Source organism: Saimiri boliviensis, chromosome 14 (genome assembly GCF_048565385.1).
Source record: "Saimiri boliviensis isolate mSaiBol1 chromosome 14, mSaiBol1.pri, whole genome shotgun sequence".
Taxonomy (NCBI): Eukaryota; Metazoa; Chordata; class Mammalia; order Primates; family Cebidae; genus Saimiri; species Saimiri boliviensis.
Window position 1 is genome coordinate 31,596,943 of NC_133462.1, and position 27,537 is coordinate 31,624,479.

General features: G+C 47.1%; 1 protein-coding gene across 1 annotated transcript; it reads left to right on the forward strand.

Annotated features, from left to right (window-relative positions):
• The first annotated feature begins 4,116 nt into the window (after positions 1–4,116).
• On the forward strand, positions 4,117–27,171 carry CYP4F2 (cytochrome P450 family 4 subfamily F member 2). The gene is made up of 13 exons (XM_010330190.3): positions 4,117–4,199; positions 4,599–4,797; positions 6,462–6,606; positions 9,544–9,597; positions 9,690–9,817; positions 12,476–12,597; positions 13,219–13,489; positions 15,374–15,440; positions 15,628–15,757; positions 19,077–19,210; positions 19,305–19,369; positions 19,562–19,644; positions 20,058–27,171. The coding sequence occupies exons 2-13, from the start codon at positions 4,600–4,602 to the stop codon at positions 20,221–20,223; spliced, it is 1,563 nt and encodes a 520-aa protein (XP_010328492.2). The 5' UTR covers positions 4,117–4,199; position 4,599; the 3' UTR covers positions 20,224–27,171.
• The last annotated feature ends 366 nt before the right edge of the window (positions 27,172–27,537 follow it).

Genomic DNA, 27,537 nt, shown 5'->3' on the forward strand with positions numbered 1-27,537 from the left:
TTCTGCTAGTTTTTTGAGTTTTTTTGATCTTGCTCCCCTAGCTCTTTCAATTTTGATGATAGGGTATCGATTTTAAATCTTTCCTTGCTTCTCTGGTGGGCACTTATTGCTATAAATTTCTCTCTGGACACTGCTTTAAATGTGTCCCAGAGATTCTGGTACATTGTGTCTTTGTTCTTGTTGGTTTTGAAGAACATCTCTATTTCTGCCTTCATTTCATTGTTTATCCAGTCGACATTTGGAGCCAGTTGTTCAGTTTCCATGAAGTTGTGTGGTTCTGAGTTAGTGTCTTAATTCTGAGTTCTAATTTGATTGTACTGTGATCTGAGAGACTGTTACGATTTCTATTCTTTTGCATTTGCTGAGGAGTGATTTACTTCCAATTATGTGGTCAATTTTAGAGTAGGTGTGATGTGGTGCTGAGAAGAATGTATATTCTGTGGATTTGGGGTGGAGAGTTCTGTAGATGTCTATTAGGTTTGCTTGGTCCAGATCTGAGTTCAAGTCCTGGATATCCTTGTTAATTTTCTGTCTTGTTGATCTGTCTAATATTGACAGTGGAGTGTTAAAGTCTTCCACTATTATTGTGTGGGAGTCTAAGTCTCTTTGTAGGTTGTTAAGAACTTTATGTAGCTGGGTGCTCCTGTATTGGGTGCATATATATTTAGGATCATTAGTTCTCTTGATGCATTGATCCTTTTGCCATTATTTAATAATGCCCTTCTTAGTCTCTTTTGATCTTTGTTGGTTTAAAGTCCATTTTTTCAGAGACTAGGATTGCAACTCCTTTGCATCTAGGTTTGTGAGCACTATTAATCATCTGTATAGTTTTTTGTTTCTTCATTTCTTCTTTTCTTCTTTTCTTTTCTTCTTTCTCTTTTCTTTTATTTCTGGTGATGTCTGTCTGTATTTGACATTAGGGTGATGCTGGCCTCATAAAATGAGTTAGGGAATATTCCCTCTGCTTCTGTCTTTCAAAAAACACAGAAGAAAATTGGTATAATTTCTTCCTTAAATGTTTGGTCGAATTTATCAGTGAACCAATTGGGGTCTTGGCTTTCTGTTTTGGAAATATGCATTATTTAAATACATATATGATAAGCATAAAACATGTATATGCAGTAAGTACAAGGATTGAAGGACAATATGAAAAGTGCAGTTAGGTGAATCTTACAAGTTATTTTAAAAGACTGTTTAAGGTTGATCAAGCAGAGTGACATACAAGAAAAAAAACTAGTTTTTTTTTTTTTTTTTTTTTGAGGTGGAGTTTTGATCTTGTTCCTCCAGTCTGGAGTGCAGTGGCGCGATCTTGGCTCACTGTAATCTCCACCTCCTGGTTTCAAGCGATTCTCCTGCCTCAGGCTCCCGAGTAGCTGGGATTACAGGCATGCACCACTACGTGTGGCTACTTTTTTTGTATTTTTAGTAGAGATGAGGTTTCTCCATGCTGGTCAGGCTGGTCTCCAACCCCTGACCTCAGGTGATCTGCCTGCCTTGGCCTCCCAAAGGGCTGGGATTACAGGTGTCAGTCACCACGCCCAGCCTAGAAAACTAGTTTTAAATCAGTGGCAATATCCTTCTATATTCAGCCAGTCTTGTGTTGCTGTAAAGAAATACCTGGCTGGGTATGGTGGCTCATGCCTGTAATCCCAGCATTTTGGGAGGCCAAGGTGGGAGAATTGCTTGAGGCCTGGAGTTTAGGACCAGCATTGGGCAACAAAGCAAGACCTCGTCTGTACAAAAAAAACAAAAAACAAAACAAAACCCGAATACCTGAAACTGGGAAATTTACAAAAAAAAAAAAAAAGAGGTTTAACTGGATCACGGTTCCGCAGGCTGTACAGGAAGCATAGTGGCATCTGGCTCTGGGGAGGCCTCAGGGAGCTTTCACTCATGTTAGAAGGCAAAGCAGGAGTAGGCACATTGCATGGCAAAAGCAGGAGCAAGAGAGAAGGGGGCAGGTGCCCCACACTTTAAAATAACCAGATCTTGTAGGAACTCACTAACATGAAGACTGCAGCAAGCCATAAGAGATCCGCCCCCATGATCCAAACACCTCTCACCAGGCGCCACATCCAGCACTGGGGATTACAATTCAACATGAGATTTGGCCAGGGACACAGATCCAAACCACATCAACCTCTAATGCCAGCAGAACCACTGATAGCTTTGGGATCTTGAGAAAGGATTTTAAAGCTCGAATAGTCCCAGCACCGTAATAATTACAAGAGAAAATCTAACTACAATGTTTGGAAGTAGCATCTACTCAATAATTGTGATTCTCCTCTCTGTTCTTGCTCAATCCAATGTTTAATATAAAAATTCAAGGCCAGGTGTGGTGGCTCATGCCTGTAATACCAGCACTTAGGGAGGCCGAGGTGGGTGAATCACCTGAGGTTGGGAGTTCGAGACCAGCCAGACCAACATGGAGAAATCCCGTCCCTACTAAAAATACAAAATTAGCTTGTCATGGTGGTGCGTGCCTGTAATTCCATCTACTCAGGAGGCTGAGGCGGGAGAATCACTTGAACCCGGTGGGCAGAGGTTGTGGTGAGCCGAGATTGCACTATTGCACTCCACCCTGGGCAACAAGAGTGAAACTCTGTCTCAAAAAAACAAAATAAGTAAATAAAAATTCAAGTGAAGTAAAATAAAAGCACTGGGGAATGAGCTTGCCATGAGATATTAAGAAGCTTCTCAAGGACAACTGCCTAAGTTCAAATTACCACAGTTACATCTAGGAGGAAGATGTGAGATTTTTTTCATTCTATGTTAACTGGAAACCTGGCACGAGGCAGATGGCTGGGAGCCGTCCAGGGAGTGTCCAAGACCTTACACAGAAAATCACGCTTAGAGAGGAGGCTTGTTGCCCATTCCCTTTTGTGCCCAGCTGCCTGGGTTCCCTTCTCCACTGTTTTATTTCATAATAAGCTATCTAGAGAACTTGCTCCCTGTGCTGAGCCAGGAAGAGAAATGTGTGAGCTTTGAAGGGTGCAGTTTCCTTTTGAGGAATGGAGAATATCCGTGCAAAGTCGGGGCAGCTCACAGCAGAGTCAGCTGTAGACTGTGCTGCTGTATGGGGCTGGAAGGCTTCGCACAACCTCAAAGTCCTGGAACCCAAACTTTGACTCAGACCATGGAGCAGGCGAGGCAAGAGTTGGGCAAGGTAGACCTTTAATCCACCTCATAGACTGAAGTGTGGGCTTATGACGTCTCTCCTTTCACCCAGTCAACCTCCACTTTCATTTACCTCTGCAGAAGGTTCAGCTAGGTGTGGCAGACATTGTAAATCCTCAACATAAATTATAGTTTAACTGGAACACAGAGACCAGGCAGGACGAGGAGAGGAAAGGTAGATATTTATCTCTTCTCCCTTATCAGAAAGAAACCTGGCATAAGAAAGTTCATGCTTAATGGGCCAAAGTGTAAATCAGAAAACTGCAGGGGTGATGGTATGCCCATGGTGGTGGTGGTGGGGGGGAGGAATTCTCTGCCCTGGGACCTCCTTTGAAGTAACTTCTCCCCAGGACAATGGGAAATAACATTTAATCCTTGGGGGGTTTTGTTCGTTTGTTTGTTTTTGCCTGAGAGTGACTCTGATCCTGTTTCTGATGGTCACGTTCCTAGCTTTGTACTGAGTAAGTCACTGGTCTTGTAGCATCTGGAGTATTGGGGTGACCCAAAATCCCCAGTTCCCATGTCACAAATGAGGATCCCACATGTCTGGGCAGAAATAGAATATTGTTTCTGGGTGTGTCTGTCTAATCTATTCTTCCTATCTCTCTAATTTCTCTATCTATATGTCTATCTGCCTGCCCACCCATCCATCAGTCCATCTTAGCTGTAAGTTCATCCGTCTATTTATCCTGTCTATCTATCTATCTGTCTGTCTATCTATCTATCGCCATCTATCCATCTGTATAATCTATCCATCATATATATCTACTCTCTCTATTTACCCATTCATCCAGACCCTGAGCGTGTTCCTCTGCACGCAGCTGGCCTGATGTCAGGTTTGGCTGGCTGCCCAGGCATGGGAGAGGCACCCAGCCTGTGGAGATTGGTTGGCCCAGCCCAGCCCAGCCCAGCCCAGCCCAGCCCAGCCTCCTGCAGCCTTCCCCACATCAAGGGCCAGGGTCAAAGACCTCCCAGCAGAGGGAGAGAGGAGGTTGTGTGAGACAGGCTGCTGCTGACAGAAGGTGCCAGGCTGGGGGTGGCGGGCCTCTGGGGCTTAGCTGGGGATGGAGAGGGGCATTGCCCAAGGCCCAGGCAGCTCCCGGGTGCTGGCCTGGAGGAGGGGTGGTTTCCTGGTAACTGAAACCAGTCCCCTAGCCACCTCCATTGATTCAGCCTGGGCATTTCTGGACGTTAATCAGTCTCTGTGTCTCTCTCCCAGTCTCAGTGCTTACCAGGTCACTGGAGGCCACTGGGCTGCTGGGCCTTTCTGAACTTTATTTCTCGGCCCCTGTTGACCCATCCCTGAGCCTCCCTGCTCTGCCTCCAGCACTGCCCGTCCCTGCCCCTCTCTGCTGTCCCCTGAGCTCCCCCGGCTCTTCCCTGGGCCTCAGGACCTCACCCTCCATCCCGTCCCCCTGCAGGATGTCGCAGCTGAGCCTGTCCTGGCTGGGCCTCGGGCCGGTGGCAGCGTCCCCGTGGCTGCTCCTGCTGCTGGTCGGGGTCTCCTGGCTGCTGGCCCGTGTCCTGGCCTGGACCTACACCTTCTACGACAACCGCCGCCGGCTCCAGTGTTTCCCGCAGCCTCCGAAACGGAACTGGTTTTGGGGACACATGGGAATGGTGAGTGTGGCAGCAGGCTGGGTCTGGGGTCTCAGGGTGGATGGACTTCCTGAGGGGTAATAATGGGGCTCAGGGAGTGGGGTGGGGGGATGCTGGGATCTGAGGTCGCAGAGGAGCAGGGGAGGCGTCCCACTCATTCCTCTGTGTGCTCACTCATTTCTGTGCTGTGCCAACCCAAGCCCTCCTCACCGCCTTGTCCCCCCACTCCTAGCCTGCACTGAATCCTTTTCCTGCCTGTGTTTCTACATCCGTTCCCCTCTGCGGGGCTCCTGGGCAGGGGCTTGGGTGCACAGAGAGGCGAGCCCCTGGCGCTCCCACATTCTCCACCGTCCAGGGTCCTCTCCCAGCCTGGCCTGTTTCCTGGGATGAGGGTAGAGCTGGGCCAGAGGAGAGGTGTGGGCTGTCTCCCACCTCCACCACATCCAGAGGCACCTTCCTCTTACCTTTCTTTTTCTCTTATCTCCCTGATAAAAGTTGGCCAATCCCTGATAAAAGTTGGCCACTCACTTCCCCTTTCAGAAGCCTCCCCTGACCCTCCTCCTCCCCCGGACTTTGCCCTCTGGCTTAGACCTACTCTCCCCTTTGGGGGATGTGGTCTCAGTCTTCTCACTGCCAATGGCAGGACTGATGGACGTGTCAATTCATCAGGTGAAGTGGAAGGGTGCACAGGACGCACTAGCACAGGGCCTGGTGCAGAAGCTGCTCCCGGGCGGGTGCCACTGTCCTGATGGGCCGTCAGAGTCACCTCTGCCCCCTAGTGGCCGCTGAGAAGGAAGGTACCCTGTGTGCAGAACCCTCTCCATGGGAGGAACCAGAACCTGTGTGGACCAGCCAGGACAGGAAGGGATGTGGGGACCAGCCTTAGGGACATGTCCTGAGGCCATACTGCTCCCCACAAATCTCCCCTGTGAGGACCTCCTCATATGGCTGCCTCTGGGCTGAAATGACTCCCAGAACAAGAAAATCTTTCCTCTCAAGTTAAATGGGTCTCTGTGAGCAGACAGTGTGTCTTCTCCTTCTGCCCTGGGATGCACCTCTGGGACTTGGAGATGGCCCCGAGAGAGATAGAGCAGAAGGAATGTAGACAGACAGATAGATAGATGGAATAGGATAGATACACAGATAGGATGGATAGATGGATGGATGAATGGATGATGGATAGGTAGGTAGAAAGATTGACAATAGGATAGATGAATGCATGGATACATGGATGCACAGATAGGATGGGTGGATGATGGATGAGTGGATGGAAGGATGGATGGAAGACGAGATAGAGTAGACAGGATGGATAGATTAGGTAGAGATAGATGATAGGATAGGTAGATGGATGGATGCACAGATAGGATGGATGGATGGATAGATAGATTGATAGAGTAGATAAGATGATAGATTAGGTAGATAGAGTAGATATATGTGATGGATAGATAGCTATTAATAGATGATAGATAGATAATAGATGGAGCAATGTAGAGATAAGATGGATGGATGGGTAGGCAGATAGATATCCAGATAGAGAAATTATATAGCTAGAATGAATAGATTAGACAGACACACACACACCCAGAAATAATGTTAGACTGGCTATCTGGGCATCCTTTAGCCCAGTCAAGTGGACACCTAGGAGTAACCATCACAGGAGGTGACGGCCCCTGCCTTGCTTACAGGTCCCCCCCACGGAGGAGGGCATGAGGGTCCTGACTCAGCTGGTGGCCACCTACCCCCAGGGCTTCAAGGTCTGGATGGGCCCCATCACCCCCCTCCTCAGTTTGTGCCACCCGGACATCCTCCGGTCTGTCGTCAACGCCTCAGGTACCACCTGGAACACCTGGTGGTGGGTGCTGTGGTGCGTCTGAAGCCTGCAAGTCCCTCTATCCCCAAGCGCCTGCGTGGCCCCTGAGGTACTCAGGCCTCTCCCTTCCTTCTCTCTCAGCCATCTTCCTCTTTCTTTCTTGTATCCACCAATTCCCATCTCAGCGTCTCCTCTCTCCATTGCTCTCTGACTCCCCGTTCTGGTGCTCTGGGCTGCCCTGGGGTTCCAAGAGACCTCAACCCAAGGCCTTGCCCTGGAGGAACCCCCAAGATTAAGGAGATGGATCTTGACAGAGACATTCCCAACTTCATGGGGTCAGGAAAGGGCCAGAGGGAGATGGATGTCAGCCCAGGGAAGAACAAGGTCTTCACTGGGGAAGGCTGGAAGGCTTCCTGGAGGAGGAGTTGCTGGAGCTGTGTCTGGAGCAATGAGTAGGAATGTTTGAAAGGAAAGTGTGGGGTGATGCCATTGGGCATCGTTAGTATTCAAGGTACCGTGCCAGGCCTAGCATCACCTTGCCTGTCCCAAAGCCCTGAACAATGAGGAGGGCTTGTGGCTGGTGGAGGATACAGACTACTCTTTCCTTGATGTCCACCCCTGGTGGGTCAATTCCTTCTACTGCATCCTATAGCTTGTCTGCTCTAAGTTCATTGCTCTCCTGCTGCAGGCCCTAGGAATCTCCAAAAAGAGACTCTCCCCCAGCTTGGGACCCTTTCCTTGACCCCTGTGCTTCCCATCTTTGGACAGGCCAGGCCAAGCAGGGGAATGGGCAGCATCCTACAGAGACCATGGGTCTGACCTCTAAATGCTGAATGATTCTGGGCTTGTTCCCAGCTGTGTCTGGTTATTGAGGTCTCTTTCAATTGTAAGTGGTGAAAACCCAATCTGGTGTGGTCTAAGTAACGAAGGATCTATTGACTTTAAAGTCCAGGGCAGGTGGCCTTCAGGCATGGCTGGATCCAGGTCTCATACAGCGTCACTGGGAATCTGTCTTCCTCTCTTGGCTTTCGCTTTCTCCACTTCACTTTTCCTTTCATGGCAGCCTTTTCCTCATGATGCCAAGGATGAGTCCCAGAAGCTCAGTTCCCATGGGAAAGCCCACATTTCCCCCAGAGTTCCCAGAAATGGCCCATGATTTACTTGTCCCGGCCTGGGTCACAGGACCAATTTTTCCTCCAGTCCCTGTGTCTCTGATGGCCCAGACTTGGCAGGTCTGAGACTTCCAGAGCTACTGTTTTGGGGACACAAAGAAGTTTGGTGGCTAAGGACTCAGGCCATGGATGCAGACAGACCCAGCCTCAGGCCTCAGGCTTATGGTCTGGGACTGTGGGTAGTGACTTTATCATCCAGAGCCTCAGTCTCTGCATCTAGAAAATGGGATGAACACACCCAGGGAACGTGGTGTGTGGCTCCACGTGGGGAAAGACCTTTTCTGTCTGTGTCACTGAGGGACTGGAGAGTCCTGCATGGAGGACGGAGGATGTGAGCAGGAAGCTCACGGGGCTCGGCACCGAGGGGAGGATGAGATGCCGCTGGAAACTCTCAGGGCGAGGGCCTCGACCTCCTCCCTGCAGAGCCTTCTCTCTGACAGCCCAGGAGAGCATGAACTGGGTCCTGTGTGTTTTTCTCCAGATTCGCAGCTCGGAGGAAGGTCTCGTTTACACACAAAGCCTGGCGTGCACCTTTGGGGATGCGTGCTGCTGGTGGGTGGGGCCCTGGCACGCGATCGTCTGCATCTTCCACCCCACCTGCATCAAGCCTGTGCTCTTTGCTCCAGGTAGACACCGCGCTGGCCACGCTCTGCCCACAGCTGGGCTCTCTGTGCTGCCTCCAGCTGGTCCCGTGCCCACGTGCAGACAGGAGGGGCCGTGGTGGAGATGCCACTGCCTCCGTCTCCCCTGGACTTCCACCTGTCTGGCCTCCGTTCCTGTTTGCTCATGTCTGGGGCGTGTCTCTCTGATGGCTGTTGTATGGTCAGGTCTGCCGTATGGCCGTGTCTTGTCACGTGTGTACTTACACCTGGGTCTGGTCACGTCTGAAAGATGTTATGCCTGGTTACATCTGGTGTTGCATTACAACCGGAGTCCTGTAGAGCTGGTCACGTGCAGGGCTCATCTGTAACCAAGGACATTTGGAGCATGTGAGGGCCGTCTAGCTGTCGTCTGAGATGCTGTTTGACATTGTCATTTTCTCCTGCTGGTCACATCTGGGCCGTGTTTGGAGCTTGTGTGAGGTCTGGGACTCACGGTCCCTACATGAACTGTCTGAGACAGTATTTGAGTCTTTTCCGAGGCATGTGTGATAGTATGTTTGGGTCATGCCTGAGGAACCATCTGGGTCACATGTGGGCTTTGTCTGGGACATTTAAGATACCGTATTTATCTTCTACCTGGAGCCTGTGTGTGGAGCACGTACTTACAGTCGTGTTAGAGCATCTCATGTGCATGTCAGAGCATGCTGTCTCTTGTTGGGAATTGTGATGTGTTTTGTGACCATGTCAGGATATGTGAGCACATGTCAGGGTCACGCTGCGTGTCCCCGGTCCGTGTCAGAAGATGACTTGTCAGAAGATGTCAGAGTGTGCTTGGGCAGACAGGGCATCCTAGGTCCTTGTGAAGGCACTTTGCAGAGTGCTGAGCTATGCTCAGGGGTTGCAGAACACGTTGGATCATGTAGGAGGCATGTCGAGGCGTGCTGGAGCCCTGATGTAGCTCCTCTGTGCCATGTTAGGGCATCATTGCTGTGCTGCGCTGCCTCAGCCTGGGCTGCTCTCCTCCCCTCCCCCATCCTCCCTTCTTCCTCTGCCCTTGGTTCCCTTCCTGCTATGCGGGGCTTGGAGGTGGAGAAGTGCAAACCTCTGGCTGGGAGCCTCCCCCACCCCCAATGTCCCTCCTTTTCCTGCCTCCATGGCCCCTGAATGTCCTCATTTATGTCAGCCGCCATTGCACCAAAGGACAAGTTCTTCTACAGCTTCCTGAAGCCCTGGCTGGGTGAGTATCTGCAGGTGAACAGGGTTGGGAACAACCTGGGGGCCCAGGGGCGGGCGCTGCCCTTGACCCAAGACCCTTGGCTGCCCTGCCAGGGGACGGGCTCCTGCTGAGTTCTGGTGACAAGTGGAGCCGCCACCGCCGGATGCTGACGCCCGCCTTCCACTTCAACATCCTGAAGCCCTACATGAAGATCTTCAATGAGAGCGTGAACATCATGCATGTGAGTTCTTTGAAGCCAGGGTCCCAGCTGCAGCCTTGGGGTGGGGGGACCACAGACAGATGTGGTCTGGAATTTTGGCTCTGCTGGGTGGCATTGGGCCGTTGCTCTTCCCCTCTGAGCCTTGGTTTCCCCATCTGTAAAATGGGGAAAATAATCCCTACTTAAAAGATGGTCGAGGTGATGTAATGGAGTCACGTCCCTGGTGCACAGTAGGTGACCAGAAGGTATCTGTTTCTATGTTTCCATCTTCCAAGCCCTGTAAACTGAAGAGGGTCATGACGATGATTGCATAGCAGCTGATACTGAGTAAGAAACTGCTTGAAAACGCAGTGGTTTAAAACAGTAAGGATTTAGCCGGGCGCGGTGGCTCAAGCCTGTAATCCCAGCACTTTGGGAGGCTGAGGCGGGTGGATCACGAGGTCGAGAGATCGAGACCATCCCGGTCAACATGGTGAAACCCCATCTCTACTAAAGATACAAAAAATTAGCTGGGCATGGTGGCACGTGCCTGTAATCCCAGCTACTCAGGAGGCTGAGGCAGGAGAATTGCCTGAACCCAGGAGGCGGAGGTTGCAGTGAGCCGAGATCGCGCCATTGCACTCCAGCCTGGGTAACAAGAGCGAAACTCCGTCTCAAAAAAAAAAAAAAAAAAAAAACAGTAAGGATTTATGATTGCTAATAAGTCTGCAGGACAGGTGGGGGGTTCTTCTGGATGTGGAAGGGATCGCTCATGGTACTGGTCAGGTAGGCAGCCTTGCAGGTGTTGGCTGAATTCTCTCCCATGTTTGGGTTTTACCTGGGACATGACTGGGTTCTCTCACATGTCTGGGTTTGGCCTCAGCTGGGACCCCTGGATATTCCTCTCTGTGATTGTCTCCTTCTAGAAGGCACCCCATGGTTTACAGTGCAGCAGGTTTCCAGGGAGTGAGACAAGGCCCAGCTTCATTAGTTATTTCCTCATCATTTTTACCATATTGCATTTTGACATCAAAAACCTAAAGTCCAACACAGAATCAAAGGCGGCGACTAAAATAGACTCTGTCTATTCATGGGAGTTGCTGAAAAATCACGTTGCAAAGGGTGTGGATATGGGGGGAAGGGAAGAATTGGGGCGAAGGTTTTGTGAAGTGTCTAGGGTTTTTTTAAAAAACTTGCAAATTGATAAGTTAGCTTGTTACTGTTTCATAAATTCTTCCAGAAAGACAAGAGACTCCTGGTTCAGAGACAAAGGATAGTTTACTACTCATGGCACAGAGAGCAGCATGTGTTTCTTATTAGATTGAAGTTTTTTCTCCAAGCTTCCCAAATCCTAAGGGCTGACACAGGTGTGCTTCTATAAATGCCTGCTGACATAGTATATTGCATTACAGAAAAGAGGCATTAAGCTTAGGGAATCTGCTTCATAGCAAGCAAAAGTGACATGTCCAGGGGAAGTCATTACCTTATCTCTGAGTTATTCTCTGCAAACACAACTGTAAGAAAGTTTTCGTGTTAAGGACATCAGTGTCTTGCATTCATGACATGTCCAGAAAGGTTGCCCAGGAGTCATGGAAGACTACCTCTTACAAAACAGGGATATTTTCAAAATCAATTTATGTGGGAAATAAAAGTTCCTCTTCAAAGTTTACTTTCTTGTTAAAGAACGAATTTGCTATTAACTCTTTGTTAAGCCCTATCCTATGTATCTGTTAGACATGCCATGCTTACAGGCACGTAGTATATTCTATGTCCTTGTACTTTAACCGAGATGTCTGTGCTGGATGGGCTCATAGCCATGTCCCAGCTTGCAGCCTATGCCTCTTACCTGTTTAAAAAAGTTTTAAGTTATTAGCTAATCGAGTTTTAGTTTAGATTGTAAGCTCTGGCTCCAACAAACAGAGATCAGACACAGCAGTAAGGACAACCCCAAATGCATAAGGGATGGATATGTCTGCTTTTTCTTTGTTCATTGTACTCTCATGGCAAGATGGCTAGCAAGGCTACCCTTCCTACAGGAAGTAAAATTTGCTTGCTGAGAGATCCTTTGTCTCAGTGCTGAGTTTTCTTTGTGGCACGAAGCATCTGTTTCCAACAATTTGTAACAAAGTAGATGAGGAAATCCAACATTTATTAAGCACTCACCATATGCCAGAAACAATGCCACGTGCCCATTCCAAGATATGAGCATATATTTTGTAATTTAATTTTAAAAACTCTGTGAAGGAGACATTATGTATTTCTGCCCCATGGTAGAAGATAAAACTGCGGGTCTGAGAGATTTGGGAGCTAACTCAAGTTCACCCAGCTAGTGAGCGAGCTTGGCATGGTGGAGCAGAGTTTCTAACGTGAATTATGTGGCTCCAAAGCACATCATCTTAACTGTTCCTGAGAATTTGACAGGTGGGATGGAGGGGAGGGTAAGGAGTTGACTAATGGCACACGGAGCGCAGGAGGCAGAGCTGGAACTTGAAACTTGGTCTCTTGACTCCCAATCTTAGGTCTTCATCTCTTAATAGTAACAGCCTGTGCTCCCACCATAAGCTCATCCTCCCTGAAGAGGGTTCCCTGGGAGAAGATAAAGAGGCTTATTCTGGGGGGGGTCCCTCTTGGTGGTTGGGGTTTGAGAGATGCTCAAGGGAGCAAGGGACCTGCACCAGCTCTGTCCCCTTCTCTGAGTAGGCCAAGTGGCAGTGCCTGGCCTCAGAGGGCAGTGCCCGTCTGGACATGTTTGAGCACATCAGCCTCATGACCTTGGACAGCCTGCAGAAATGCGTCTTCAGCTTTGACAGCCATTGCCAGGAGTGAGTTCTTGCCCAGGGTCTGGGATCTTGGGACATGGACCCAAGGTGGGTAGGTGGGGGAGGGAGGACTGAGCATGGACATCAGAAAAACCTTCCTGGACGAGTCTTGTTATAGCTGATCACTGAAGGACTGGCATGAACTTTATTTTGAGTTTTCCAGGGAGCCATTGAAAGGGTTTGAACTGGTGGGTGTAGTCAGAGCGGGTCTCTATCAGGGACTGACTGTAATGTAGTACTAAATGGACTTAAAATGGATGCAAAGAGGCCAGTGTGGAGGCTGGACCATGGACCAGGTGGAGGGGAATACATTCTAAGGTTTGTGGACAGTTTCAAGAAGGAGAAGGGGCAGGACTGTGTACTGGGAGGGAGAGAGAGGAGTATAATGTGCAAGCTGTTCTGGGTGCCCAGCGGCATGGAGGCATCTCACAGAGATGGGACGCGGGGAGAGAAGAGAGCTTGGAGGGTCAGTCTCATGCTGATCCCCACCCTGTATGGGAGGGGTCATCTGTTCCTTGATACTGTGTTTGCAGATAGGAGGTAGCTCCCGGCTGCTGGTGGGAGGTGCTCCTGGGGTTTCAGGTGTGTTAAATTGTTGCCTCCCTTTCCGCCCTTATCCTGCAGGAAGCCCAGTGAATACATCGCCGCCATCTTGGAGCTCAGTGCCCTTGTGTCAAAAAGACATCATGAGACCCTCCTGCACTTAGACTTCCTGTATTATCTCACCCCCGATGGGCGACGCTTCCGCAGGGCCTGCCGCCTGGTGCACGACTTCACAGACGCCGTCATCCAGGAGCGGCGCCGCACCCTCCCCAGCCAGGGTGTTGACGACTTCCTCCAGGCCAAGGCCAAGTCCAAGACTCTGGACTTCATTGATGTGCTCCTGCTGAGCAAGGTGGGCTTCTCTGGGATCTGAATTCCAGAAGCAGAAGGGAGCTTTATGCGAAATGTCACATGAAAGAATTGAACTTGATCCAAAGGGCACTGGGGAGCCATGGAAGGTGACTGAGGAAGCGAGGGACACTTCAGAGACAGGTTTTAGAGATGACTCTGTGGAGTGCACCTAGCAGGAAACTAACAAGTCTGAGAGTTTGCTCTATTACAAGTTAATGAGCGAACTGGCCACATTTTAATTTATACATCTACATCTACATCTGTGGCTGGGTCTATGTTTATGTTGTGCCTGTGTCTTTCTATATCTTTGTCGGTTTGAGTTTGTCTCTATGACTATGCTATGTTTATGTCTGCCTTTGTCATTGACCATATCATATGTCTTTGTCTGTATCTGCATCCTTGTCTTTATCTGTTCTATGCCTTTGTCCTGAGTTTTCTTTTCTTTCTTTCTTTCTTTCTTCTTTTTTTTTTTTTTTTTTTTTTTGTTTTGCTCTTGTTGCCCAATCTGGAGTGCTATGGTGCCATCTTGGCTCACCGAAACTTCCGCCTCCTGGGTTCAAGTGATTCTCCTGCCTCAGCCTCCTGACTAGCTGAGATTACAGGCATGAGCCACCATGCCCAGCTAATTTTGTATTTTTAGTAGAGATATGGTTTATCCATGTTGATCAGGCTGGTCTTGAACTCCTGACCTCAGGTGATCTGCCCACCTTGGCCTCCCAAAGTGCTGGGATTACAGGCATGAGTCACCGTGCCCAGCTAACGTTGTATTTTTAGTAGAGACATGGTTTCTCCATGTTGGTCAGGCTGGTCTTGAACTCGTGACCTCAGGTGATCTGCCCACCTTGGCTTCCCAAAGTGCTGGGATAACAGGCGTGAGCCATCGTGCCTGGCTTGTCCTGTCTTTCTGTGTCTATGTTGATGTCTTTGTCTTTGTTTATATTATCATCCATGTCTATGTCTATGTGCACATCTGTGTCCGTGTCTGTGTCAATGTGTTTGTGTGTTTGTCTCAGTGTATGACTGTGTCCGTGCTTTTTCTCTGTGTCTATCTCTATGTCTTCATCTACGGCTATGTCTGTGTCAGTGCCACATCTATATCTCTGTTTGTGCCTGTGTCTGTTTTTGTCTATGTTTATTTGTGTCTGTGTGTTTCTATGTCTATGTCTTTGTCTGTGTTTATGTTTATGTGTATGCGTGTGTCTCAGTTTCTAAGTCTATGACTTTGTCCATGTGTGTGCGTGTGTGTCTGTGTGTCTATGTCTATGTGTATGTGTGTGTCTGTGTCGGTTTCTAAGTCTGTGCCTTTGTCTATGTGTGTCTGTGTCTATGTGTATGTCTATCGTGACAGATGCATTAAACCTCTGGATCAGAGCAGCCGATGTCTTGCTCACAGCAATACTATCAGCCACAGTAGAATTGTGGCACTGACTCTCCATCCCCCAAGTAGTCCATAGACTTACAACCCAAATGTCTCCAGGGAGATAAGATTCTCTGGATTTACCACTCTAGAATGTGAGCAAATATCTTTGGAGCAATACTTAATCTCTAATTTCCAAGGCAAATTGGCATCTAATTATCCTGTAACTCAGGTTGCCAGTAACCTTTTCTCAGAAAGTTGTCATCATGCGGAAACAGGAAAGCATTCATGGATCATTGAGTCTTCCCAATAGGGACCCAAGAGGAGACAAGGAAGCCAGGGAGGAAGCCCATGCAGTGGGGGCTCTGGCCATGGCGACCAAGAGGGGTCTAGGAGTGCAAGATGGACTGGGGTTTCTGGAAAGAGGATGAATCTTCAGAGATTGTCTCAATAAGACTCAAGAGCCTTCAGAGCTGGTGTGACTTTTTATGGTGGGGTGCTTGGGGGGGATTATTGCCTTCTTTCCAGGATGAAGATGGGAAGGAGTTGTCTGATGAAGACATAAGAGCAGAAGCTGACACCTTCATGTTTGAGGGTGAGAGTCCCAGTGTGGGGGTATGGGGGGGCCAGGATCTCTCCATTCCAGGAATGTGGTGGCTCGACCCCCTCAGCCTTCCCATGCCCCTTCCCCCATCCTCCCTGAGGTCCTCAGTGTGTGGGCGCTGTCCACCTTCAGGTGCTGAAGCAGCCCAGAAACCCAATCCTGTCTTGCTGCCCCTCAGGCCATGACACCACGGCCAGTGGTCTCTCCTGGGTCCTCTACCACCTTGCAAAGCACCCAGAATACCAGGAGCGCTGCAGGCAGGAGGTGCAAGAGCTTCTGAAGGACCGTGAGCCTAAAGAGATTGAATGGTGAGTGAGGGTGCTGGTGGCTGTTCCTGAGCCCCTCTCATTGGCTCTGCTCTCCAGGTGGGGAGGGGAGGAAGAGTTGATTCAGCCACTATTGCTTAGTGGGAATAGGAGCAGAGGACCACAGGCAGGGCTTAATACCCGCCCGACTGTCAGGGGAAAGGTTGCAAGCCCTTAGGAGTGAAAGACTGGGCTGCTGAGAGAATTGGTGATGATATGTGAGGACAGATAACGCCACATAGCACACGTTCAGCAAACAAACTTCCCAATCTACCTGTTGGCCGTTTGTATGTTTTCTTTTAAGAAATGTCTATTCAGATCTTTTGACCATTTTTAAATCAGATTTTTTTTTTCCTATTGAGTTGTTAGAGCTGCTTATATATTCTGGTTATTATTCGCTTGTCAGATGGGTGATTTGCGAATATTTTCTGCCATTCCGTGGGTTGATTCTTCACCTTGTTGATTGTTTCCTTTGCTGCGTAGAAGCTTCTTGCCTTGATGTGATCTGATTTCTCTATTGCTTGTGCTTTTGAGGTCTTACTTAGAAAATCTCTGGCCAGAGCCATGTCCTGGAGTGTAAAACCCAGATTTCAAGCAGAATGATGCATCTGGTTAAAAGAAAGGGTTTAAAAATTTTTATCATAAAAATGAGCCTTCTTATTAAGAAGTCACCTTAGCAGTGACTCCAGTCAATAGTGTTCTGTGTATTCTTCCAGAAAATGGCTATTTTGCTGCCCACATTTATATGAACTCACACTATGTTTTTTATTTATGTGAATACACATTGAATTTTTCTTTGTAAATAAAACTATGAAATAGATGGCAGGTCTGCACATTATATCTGAGATCTTATTTTTCTCAAAATATGAGTTTTGGAAAAATAGTTTGTTTTTAAATTTGTTCTTTCATTGGTACATTTTAATAATATGTATTAGAGGTACAATGTGATGTTATGATGCATGTATACAACCTGAAATTATTAAATCAAGGTAATGAACAAATCCATCACTTCATGTATTTATCATTTTTGTGTTGAGAACATTTGAAATTTACTCTCTCAGCAATTTCAACTAATACAATACATCGTTCACTAAAGGCACTGCGCTGTGTAGCAGGTCTCAAAAACTTACCCATCTTGTCTAACTGAAGCTTTTGCCCTTTGACTGTCATCTCCCCCTTCCCTGTCCCTCCCCTAACCCTGGCCTCTGGTAACCACCATTCTACTCCTATTTCTATGAGTTCAACTATTTTAGGTCCCAAGATAAGTAAGATCACGTGTGTTTGTGTTTCTGAGCCTGGCTTATGTGAGACAGTGTGTTGCGAACAATGTATTGTATTAGTTGAAATTGCTAAGAGAGTAAATAGATAGATGATGGACAGATAATAGATAGATGGATGCTATCTCATTGTGGTTTTAATTTCCATTTCTCTGATGATTAGTGACATTGGGCTTTTTTCCATCTACCTGTTTGCCATTTGTATGTTTTCATTTAAGAAACATACAAATGTTTCTATTACCTATCTATCATCTGTGTATCGCTGTATCATCAGTGTATCTACTATGTATCTCTCTACATCTATCATCTATCTATCATCTACATATCTCTATTATCAATATATCTATTATCTTTCTATATCTATAATCTATTATCTATCATGTATGTATCTCTGTATCATCTGTGTATGCATCTATCTATTATCTTTCTCTCTATATATCTATCATCTACATATCTCTGTATCTGTCTTTTATCTATGTATCTATGTATCTATTATCTATCTTTGTATATCTATTATCTACCTATTATCTCTCTGTCATCTATCTATCTATATCTATGTGTCTCCATATCTTTCATCTATGTATATATGTATGTATGTATCATTTATCCATCATCTTTCTATAAATCATTCATTTTCATAAATATATATCCATATATTTTTTGCCCTTTTACACATACATATGTAACTTTTTTTCACTCAACAATGTATCTTAATGCTATTTTTTTCTGAGTGCTGCATATTTGATTCCTTTTTTTATTCAATCCATTCCTATGCTGAAGACACATACACGTTTTCAATTACAGTAGATATTTCCATTTGGCCTTCCAGAATGTCTGCACTGATTTGCCTTCTAGCCTGTGGCATGTGATCCCTACTTCCTCCTTTTTTGCAGCTATATAGTATTCCATTGTGTGGATGCTTACCTAAACCTCTTCCCATCAGTGTATATGTGGCTTGTTCCCAACCTTTTGCTAAAAGTGGACATGAGGTAGTCAGCCTATCTGCACAGTGACCATTCCTTACATGTATAAGCATCTCTGCAGGACAGATTCTCTGAGTGCAATTGCTGAATCGAAGACCATTTGCATTGTACGATTTTAATTATCATTGCAAATCTTTCCTATTAGCTGAATTTGATGGCGCAAGCTTTCCCATAACTTTATCAATACTTGATGTTTTATTAAATTTTAAAATATATGCCAATCTTTGTATTTCTCCTTTTGATGAACATTGTTTTAAATAAGAGTGAGGTTGAACATCTCTTGCACATGTTGACGTTACGTGTTTTCTTTTTATGGAAGTGGTTCCCTTATTATTTCACTTTTTTTTTTTGATTCTTTAAACATATTTACTTTTAAGAATGGTGTGTTAGAATTGTGATGGATTACGTTTATAGATTTGCATATGTTGAACCAGCCTTGCATCCCTGGGATGAAGCCGACTTCATCGTGATGGATAAGCTTTTTGATGTGCTGTTGGGTTCGGTTGACTGAAGATTTTCGCATCAATGTTCATCATGGATATTGGCCTGAAATTTTCTTTTTTAGTTGTGTCTCTGCCAAGTTTTGGTATCAGGATGATGTTGGTCTCATAAAATCAGTTAGATTTTTTTTTTTTTTCTGTCTTGTGTGGCAAAATACTGCCTTTTAGCTTTCGGAGGGTACTTTTGGTTACTATCCTTTATCTCCAAAAACTACTACCTTGAGCACATTCAACTTCTGTGAAGTTGAATTGGTTCATACTTTTCTTTCACAACAGTGAAATCCATCAGTTTCCCAGGATTTTGTTTTGGGCAGGGGCTCTCTTGAACAAATGGAAAGTTTTCACTTACTCTCGTCTCTTTCTGAGCTCTCCGTTCTGTTCCATGGGTCTATTTTCTTGTTTTTGCAACAGTGTCACACTATTTTTATTCCTGTGACTTTGTAACAATTCTTTCTAAAAGTTTATTTTGTGACAGGGAGAAAAGGTCTCACTTCCACACAGAGAAGCTGTAGAGTTGTGTCTTGGCTCCCTCGATGATGACTGGGGCTGGGTGTTTCCCTAGGGATGACCTGGCACAGCTGCCCTTCCTGACCATGTGCGTGAAGGAGAGCCTGCGGTTACATCCCCCGGTCCCAGTCATCTCCCGCCATGTCACACAGGACATTGTGGTCCCAGACGGCCGGGTCATCCCTAAAGGTGCCCACAGCCTCGGGGAGAGGAGTCTCCTGGGTAGGAGGACGGGCCCCTCAGGCAGGGAGCCTTGTCCTGACTGCCCTCTTCTCTCCCACAGGCGTTATCTGCCTCATCAGTGTTTTGGGAACCCATCACAACCCAACTGTGTGGCCGGACCCTGAGGTGCTCCCCGCCCCCTCCCGCCTCCCCCACCCCCCGTTTTTGTCCATTTCAAGGCTCCTAGAGGAGGGGGCAGGGTTTTGATCCGGAGACTCCAACATCACCTCCCTCCCAGACACACACAACTGTCTGTCTCCCCAAGGCTGGCGGTCCTGGGAGTCCCCACCCAGCAAGCCTCCTTGGTCTCACCTCCAGGTCTATGACCCCTTCCGCTTTGACCCAGAAAACAGCAAGGAGAGGTCACCTCTGGCTTTTATTCCCTTCTCGGCAGGGCCCAGGTAAGGGCGGCCTGTGTCTGAGGTAGGGACAGGGTGATGGGTGCGGGGGTCTGGGCATGACAGTGGGGAAAAGGAGGACATTGCGGATGGTCCGAGTTCCAGCTCTCCTTCCCTCCCCGCCTCTGGAGTTTACGGGAAAAGGTCCATAGAATAGGGTTGGGTTGGTGCTAGGAAGCCCTGTGGGTTGCTCAGAGTCCCCTCCCACCCCACCTTGGTCTGGGCTGGGGGCTGGCTCTGGGCTAGGCCTGCAGGATATGCAAGCCCACATGGGACTCCAGGCATGTAGACCTCCCCCAGCCTCTGTTCCTCAAGCCGATCTAGGTGGAATTGACTGACCTAGGCCAGGTTCCCGGCTTGATGGGGCCAGCATGGGGTTCTTGGTTGCAGTGTGAGTTCCCACCTCCCTCCCCTAGGAACTGCATCGGGCAGGCATTCGCCATGGCGGAGATGAAGGTGGTGCTGGCGCTCACGCTGCTGCGCTTCCGCGTCCTGCTGGACCACACCGAGCCCCGCAGGAAGCCGGAGCTGGTCCTGCGTGCGGAGGGCGGACTTTGGCTGCGTGTGGAGCCCCTGAGCTGAGGTCTGCAGAGACCTACTCTACCCTTCCTAAAACGCCCCCTGATTCATCAGAAGTGGGGCATACAATTACCGTATGACTCTATTCCACTGTAAAGCTTTCCATCCTAGATATATACTCAAAATAATTGAGAAAGGTGTTCAAACAAAAAGACGCCTGTGCGTGAATGTTCATGGCAGCCCGATTCACAGCAGCCAAACGCTGAAAGCAACCCCAATGTATATATTACCAGATGAAAGCATAAACAAAGGGTGGCCCATCCATACAATGGAATACTATGCAGCCATAAAAAGGAATGAAGTACTGATCCATACACTGTGGATGAACCTTGAATACATGATACTGAATGAAAGGCATCAGATGCAAAAGGTCGCATAGTGTATGATTCTTTTAGCTGAAATTTCCAGAACAGGCCAATGTGAAGAGATGTAAAGCAGATTGATGGTTTTCAGGAGCTGTGGGGAGGTGGGACTGAGGAGGACCTGCTGATCAGGACAGGGTTTCCTCCTGGGACGGTGAAAATGTTCCAGACCCAGATAGTGATGAAGGTAGCATGACATTGTGAGTGCACTAAATGCTGTTGGACTGAACACTGTGAAATGGTGAATTCTGTGTTATGTGAATTTTACCTCAATCAGAAAAAATGTTATTTTATCTCACATATTTTTTTTTCTGTCTGGGTTGTTCACATACTATATGGTGAGCATCTTTCCATGACATTAAATCATCTTAGGAAACATTATTTTGTGGTCTTCAACATGTGTATTATCTATGTATCCATCAGTCCAAGTGTTCAAATCAGTCTTAATTTTTTTTTTTTTTTTTTTTTTTTTGAGACGGAGTTTCGCTCTTGTTACCCAGGCTGGAGTGCAATGGCGCGATCTCGGCTTACCGCAACCTCCGCCTCCTGGGTTCAGGCAATTCTCCTGCCTCGGCCTCCTAAGTAGCTGGGATTACAGGCACGCGCCACCATGCCCAGCTAATTTTTTTGTATTTTTAGTAGAGACGGGGTTTCACCATGTTGACCAGGATGGTCTCGATCTCTTGACCCCGTGATCCACCCGCCTTGGCCTCCCAAAGTGCTGGGATTACAGGCGTGAGCCACCGCGCCCAGCCCCAGTCTTAATTTTTAAAAAAGACATTATGTTAGAAAATAAAAGTGCTTTGTCTCACTTTGTAAGACTTATCTTCATATACCATGACTATTAGTAATAAATTGAGTTATTATTCATCAAGTAACTTGTGGGGTACAGATCTCATTTTCACAGCAAACATGTGCAAATATTCATGTAAGATACAGGTGTTCATAGAACAGGTGTGGTATGGAAACTCCACAGACATGAATGTTTTGGTTGTATTAACAGAAGCAGATCACTGAGAAAGGAGAAGGTGACATTTCAGCTCCCCCCAGGTAAATGTTGATTTCATCCTTACACTGATCTTAAAGATTGGAGGTGAACTCACTTGCTCAAGGTCACTCGGTGAAGTGGGGAGTTGGGAGTGAATCTGAGCAGTTTGGCATCAGAGGTCATGCCTTATCAAGAACATGATTTTCAAAGCAGGTTTCAGCCCTAGGCACATCAGACAACTGGGCACCCCTACAGACTACAGACAATAGGTGAGACTTTTCACGAGTGGAGCCTACATTTGCTTTTTTGTTTGTTTGTTTCTTGGGTTTTTTTTTTTTTTTTTTTTTTTTTTTTTTTGGCTTTTTGAGACAGAGTCTCCCTCTGTCTCTCAGGCTGGAGTGCAGTGGCACAATCATAGCTTACTGCAACCTCAAACTCCTGACCAAAGTGTTGGGATTAAAGGTGTGAGCCACTCCTCTCAGTCCCACTTTTTTTTTTTTTTAAGACAGAGAGTCTTACTGTGTTACCCAGGTTGGAGTGCAGAGGCACCATCTCAGCTCACGGAAACGTCTGCCTACTGGGTTCCAGCGATTTTCCTGCCTCAGTCTCCCACTACAGCCACCACCCACCACACATGGCTAATTTTCGTATTTTCAGTAGAGATGGGATTTCACCATGTTGGCCAGGCTGGTCTCCAACTCCTGGTCTCAAGTGATCTGGCTGCCTCAGCCTCCCAAAGTCCTGGGATTACAGGCGTGAACCACCGCGCCTGTCTGAAGAATTCTAACATGTGCTTATTGGATGAGCTCTGCCTGCCCTCTCTGCTGTGTGGATAGGAGGCACTTTTTTTTTTTTCTGAGAGCGGTGGGGGCACCTGGAGGTGCAAGAAGGTGGGAGGATCAGGGAAACCTCGGTTAGTATCTCCCAATAAGATCCTGCTGCAAACATTGATCTCTTTTCATAGCATAAGGGACTTGGCACCACTGATCCGTGCAGACCCCTCAAACCCCCTTCCCGGCTGCTCTCCCTCCCTGGCTGGCTGCACTCCACCACTCTGGGCTCAGTTCTGATTTCCTAACAGACTCAGTCTGTTCTCGTCCCAGGGCCTTTGGATTTGTGGTTCCCTGTGCTTGGAATGCTTTTCTCCCAACTCTTTTGTGACTGAGTCTCCTCTGATGCCAGGATTGGCTGAAATGTCACCTCATCCAGGCTGTTCCTCCTCTATCTAAACACCACCTCCAACCCACATAATTTTTATCCCATGATCTTTTGGTCATAGCATTTTATTGCTCTGAGAGCATGTTTGTTTCCTGGTTTATTGAAAGCAGATGAGCTATGCAATAGTTTGTCTTCTTCATCGAGCAGCAAGCTCCGTAAGGCAGAGATCGGTCTTGCCCTGTCTGTTCTTGTTCTTTCATCCAATTGTAGTAGGTTCTGTTAGAGCTCCGCCTGCATCTCTTTGGATATTGCTGTTGAAATATTTGCTCCTGTCTTCCAGCTGCCAAGGTCTCTTTGCTGCAGGGCTTCCTATAGCTGGATCTCACTCTGCCTTTCAGACACACCTAGAAGTGTTGGGAAATTAACCCCTTATGGATCGGTTCTGAACCAAGGACTGATGGGAGCTGGCAGGTGAATCCTTCACCCCCAACCAGCCCTTTTCCTGGAATAACAGTGCATTTCCTACACTGTCCTCTAGAGGTCCTCAGTGCACTGCCCCACGTTGGATTAAGGATCACACTTAAAATAGTCCCAGCACTAGGCTCTTTAACTCAATCTGCTTCTGGTGGCCCATCTAAGACACCTGCTTGAAGAGAGCCTAGTCATAATTCAGTAAACATTTCCCCTTCCCTTCCCTTCCCTTCCCTTCCCTTCCCTTCCCTTCCCTTCTACCGGAGAATTCAGTTGGAGTGATGTCATAGGGTCCACATACCAAGCAATTAATAGAATCCATCTGAACCCATCACCCCCAGCCCTGCTCCAAAAATCCCCATGCTCATGGATCAAAGCCCCTGGACACTTTTCCTGGAGGACTCATCAGAGACGCACCTGGTTAGGGCCTTAACTGGCTCAAACAGCCCAATGGAACACATACCGGCACAATCTACCAAATTACTGTCATAACAATGCCTGGGAAGCCAATTCTAATTGTCATTAGTGAATAAGCCATGGGATTTCTCAGTGACATCTGGGGACTCATTAAAAGTTGACACACAATTCCTATATACATTTCATTTGTGCAAATGAAGGAGTCCCTCAGGATCAGGCACAGAGCTGCAGGCAGACGAGGTTTGATCCATAGCTCAGGGCTAAGGTGAAGACAGAAATGCAGGCTCACTCCACTCCGGAGGAATGGTCCCCAGATAGCATCCCCCTCAAATCCAAACTTAGATGTTTAATTAGCAGCAAGAGACATAGGTAGGAATTAGAAGTGGCCATTTCAGCCGGGCTCGGTGGCTCACACCTGTAATCCCAACACTTTGGGAGGCCATGGTTGGTGAATCACCTGAGGTCAGGAGTTCGAGACCAGCCTGGCCAACATAGTGAAACCCCATCTCTACTAAAAATACAGAAATTAGCCTGGTGTGGTGGCAGGTGCCTGTAATCTCAGCTACTCAGGAGGCTGAGATAGGATAATCACTTGAACCCGGGAGGTGGAGGCTGCAGTGAGACAAGACTGCACCACTACATGCCAGCCGGGGCAAGAAAGAGCAGGACTCTGTCTTTTAAAAAAAAGAAAAAGTGGCCCTTTCTTCCCCCAAGACACAAGAGTTTCAGAGCTCCATACAGCTAAATGCTACAGAAAGCACCATGGCATCTTGGTCATCAGAAGCAAAGCATGGAAAACACTTGCTGCCAAGCGTGGCCCCTGTGAACTTTCCATGCCACCGGAGTAGATGGAGGGGGAGTTCTCCAGGGCTCTCAGAGGGGCCAACGCTTCTACTGCTACTGCAATGCGAACTGCACTATGTCACATACGGTACTTAATGGATGTATCCCTTGCTCCTTCCCCTAGAGTGGAAGCCCTGAGAAGGTAGGACTCACTCATCATTGTGTCCCACACCACCGAGCCTCTAATAGGTGCTCAGTAAATACTTATGAGAAAACAAGCAAATGACTCTCTCATTCCAGCGCTATGGAGAGTCTGTGAGTTGCAAAATCCTTCTGAAATGTGAATGGCTATTCCCCGCTTTATTTGAAATTCATTTTCCAGGAGTGATTGATCTCATTTGAACTCACTGTTCTTCCTGTGTGTATCATAGACAATATCACCCATGTGGATGAGTGTAATCTTGGGACTGTTGGGATTATGGGGGAAGAGCCTTTGAAATCAGACCCGAGCCTAAAAAGACAGGCTCCGTGAGTCACTCCTCCACTCCTTGCTGCCAAATTCCTCCTCCTCTCCTCCTCCTCTCCTCTTCTTCATCCTCTTCCTTCTTCTCCTTCTCCTTCTTCTGACAGTCTTGCTCTGTCACCTAGGCTGGAGTTCAGTGGCATGATCTCAGCCCACTGCAACCTCCACCTCCTGGGTTCAAGCAATTATCCTGACTGACCCCCCTAAGAAGCTGGGACTGGAAGCACGTGCCACCACTCCCAGCTAATGTTTTATATTTTTGGTAGAGACAGGGTTTCACCATGTTGGCCAGGCTGGTCTTGAACTCCTGAGCTCAAGAGATCCACCCACCTCAGCCTCCCAAAGTGCTGGGATTACAGGCGTGAGCCACCGTGCCCGGCCCATGTTGGCTTTCTTTCTTCCTTGGATGTGCAGTCATCTTCCCACCTTTGGTCCTTTGCGCATGCTCTTCCCACTCACTGCTTGGTGCACCCTTTCCTCTCCCTCTGCTCCTGGAGCAGAATGTCTTGGCTGAAATGCCACCTCCTCCATGAAGCCCCAAGAGCCTGCCTGTTTTATAAGGATGAGATTGTTCAGCCCCCATAGTCATTGGCGTGTCTTCCTCACACTCCTCATGCTCTTTTCTAACACTCAGCCAATAAATCATCCTCCGCCTTCTTCCTCCACTGTGAAATCCACAACAGCAGGCATCATGTCTGCCCTGGCCACTGCGGTCACTGCACCTCCTGGCTCAGTGATGGGCTCAGATGTTCTGGACGGATCTGCTAAATGTGTGGTAGCTGGGGCTGAACTTCCTCTGAGCTGGAGATACGTTACTCATGCACAGTCTTCATGTACTGAGGCTGGTCATTTTTATCATCTTAAGCTGCTAATATGGTGGTTTTGATATCTTCTTATCAAGCAGCAGATCAAATATGAGATTTCCTGCCTCTGTTTACTGTCAAGCAGCTGTTTATCTCAGAAAGAGAGGACTTCCTGAGCAAGATGATTTTACTTTTTAATTGAAAAAAATATATGTATTTTTTTGTAAAGATGGGGTCTCACCATGTTGCCTAGGCTGGTCTCTGGACTTAAGTGATCCTCCCATCTTGGCCTCCCAAAGTGCTAGGATTACGAGTTTGAACCACTGTGCCTGGACTTTTTAATAATGAAAAAAAAAAAAAAATTTAGAGGCCAAGCATGGTGGCTCATGCCTGTAATCCCAGCACTTTGGGAGGCCAAGGTGGGCAGATCACCTAAGGTCAGGAATTTGAGACCAACCTGGCCATCATCATGAAACCCCATCTCTACTAAAAATACAGAGAAATTAGCTGGTCATGGTGGTGTGTGCCTGTAATCCCAGCTACTCGGGAGGCTGAGGCAGGAGAATCGTTTGAACTCGGGAGGCAGAGGTTGCAGTGAGCCCAGATCATGCAATTGCAGCCTGGGCGACAAGAGCTAAATTCCGTCTCAAAAAAATAAATAAAAATAAAAATAATTTAGAAACAAGTTCTCAGTCCATTCCCAGCCTGGACTGCGGTGGCACAATCACAGCTCACTCACCGCAGCCTTCATTTTCCAGGCTCAAGTGATCCTCCTGCCTCAGCCTCCCAAGTAGCTGGGACCACAGGCAGATATTTCACCTTCCTGGTTAGCTGTATTCCTAGGTATTTTAGTTTTTGTGTAGCTATTGTGAATGAGATAGTGTTCTTGATTTGGCACTCAGCTTGGACACTGTTGGTTTTGGTTTATAGAAATCAATGATTTTTTGCACATTGGTTATCATTCTGAAACTTTACTGAAGTTGTTTATCAGCTTGAGGAGCTTTTGGGCAGAGACGACGGAGTTTTCTAAGTATAAAACCACATCATCTGCAAACAGAGATGGTTTGACTTCCTCTCTTCCTATTTGGATGTCTTTTATTTCTTTCTCTTTCCTGATTGCTCTGGCTAGGACTTTTAGTGCTATGTCGCTATGTCGAATAGGAGTGATAAGAGTGGGTATCCTTGTCTTATTCTGCTTCTCAAAGGGAATACTTCCAGCTTTTGCTGATTCAGTATGATGTTGGCTGTGGGCTGACCATAGTTGGTTCTTATTATTTTCAGGTGTGTTCCTTTAATGCCTTACTTGTTGAGGGTTTTAACATAATGTCTTCACTTTCTGGCCAACACTTGTTATCTTTCATCTCTTTGATGTTGATCAAAGCACACACAATTTCAGTTAGGCAGGAGGACCATACATCATGATGACTATAGTTATAACAATCTATTGTGTATTTGAAAATTATTGAGAGTAGATTTTAAGCATTCTCACCACAAAAAGCAATGGTAAGTGTGTGAGATAATGCTTATGTTAACTGGCTTGTTGGAACTGTTCCACTGTGTAGATATATATCCAAATGTTGTGTTGTACAGCATAAATATATACAAATAAGTAACTATGTATTTTTTATTTCTCAATAAAATACAATTTATTTCATGTATCTGATCCCAAATACATGAAATCTGGCAGATACTTTTTTAAGTTGACATATTCAATAAATGGCACTGGGATAACTGGCTAGCCACATGGATGTTTTATTTATTCATTCATTCATTCGTTTGTTCACTCATTCATTCATTTAGAGATAGAGTCTT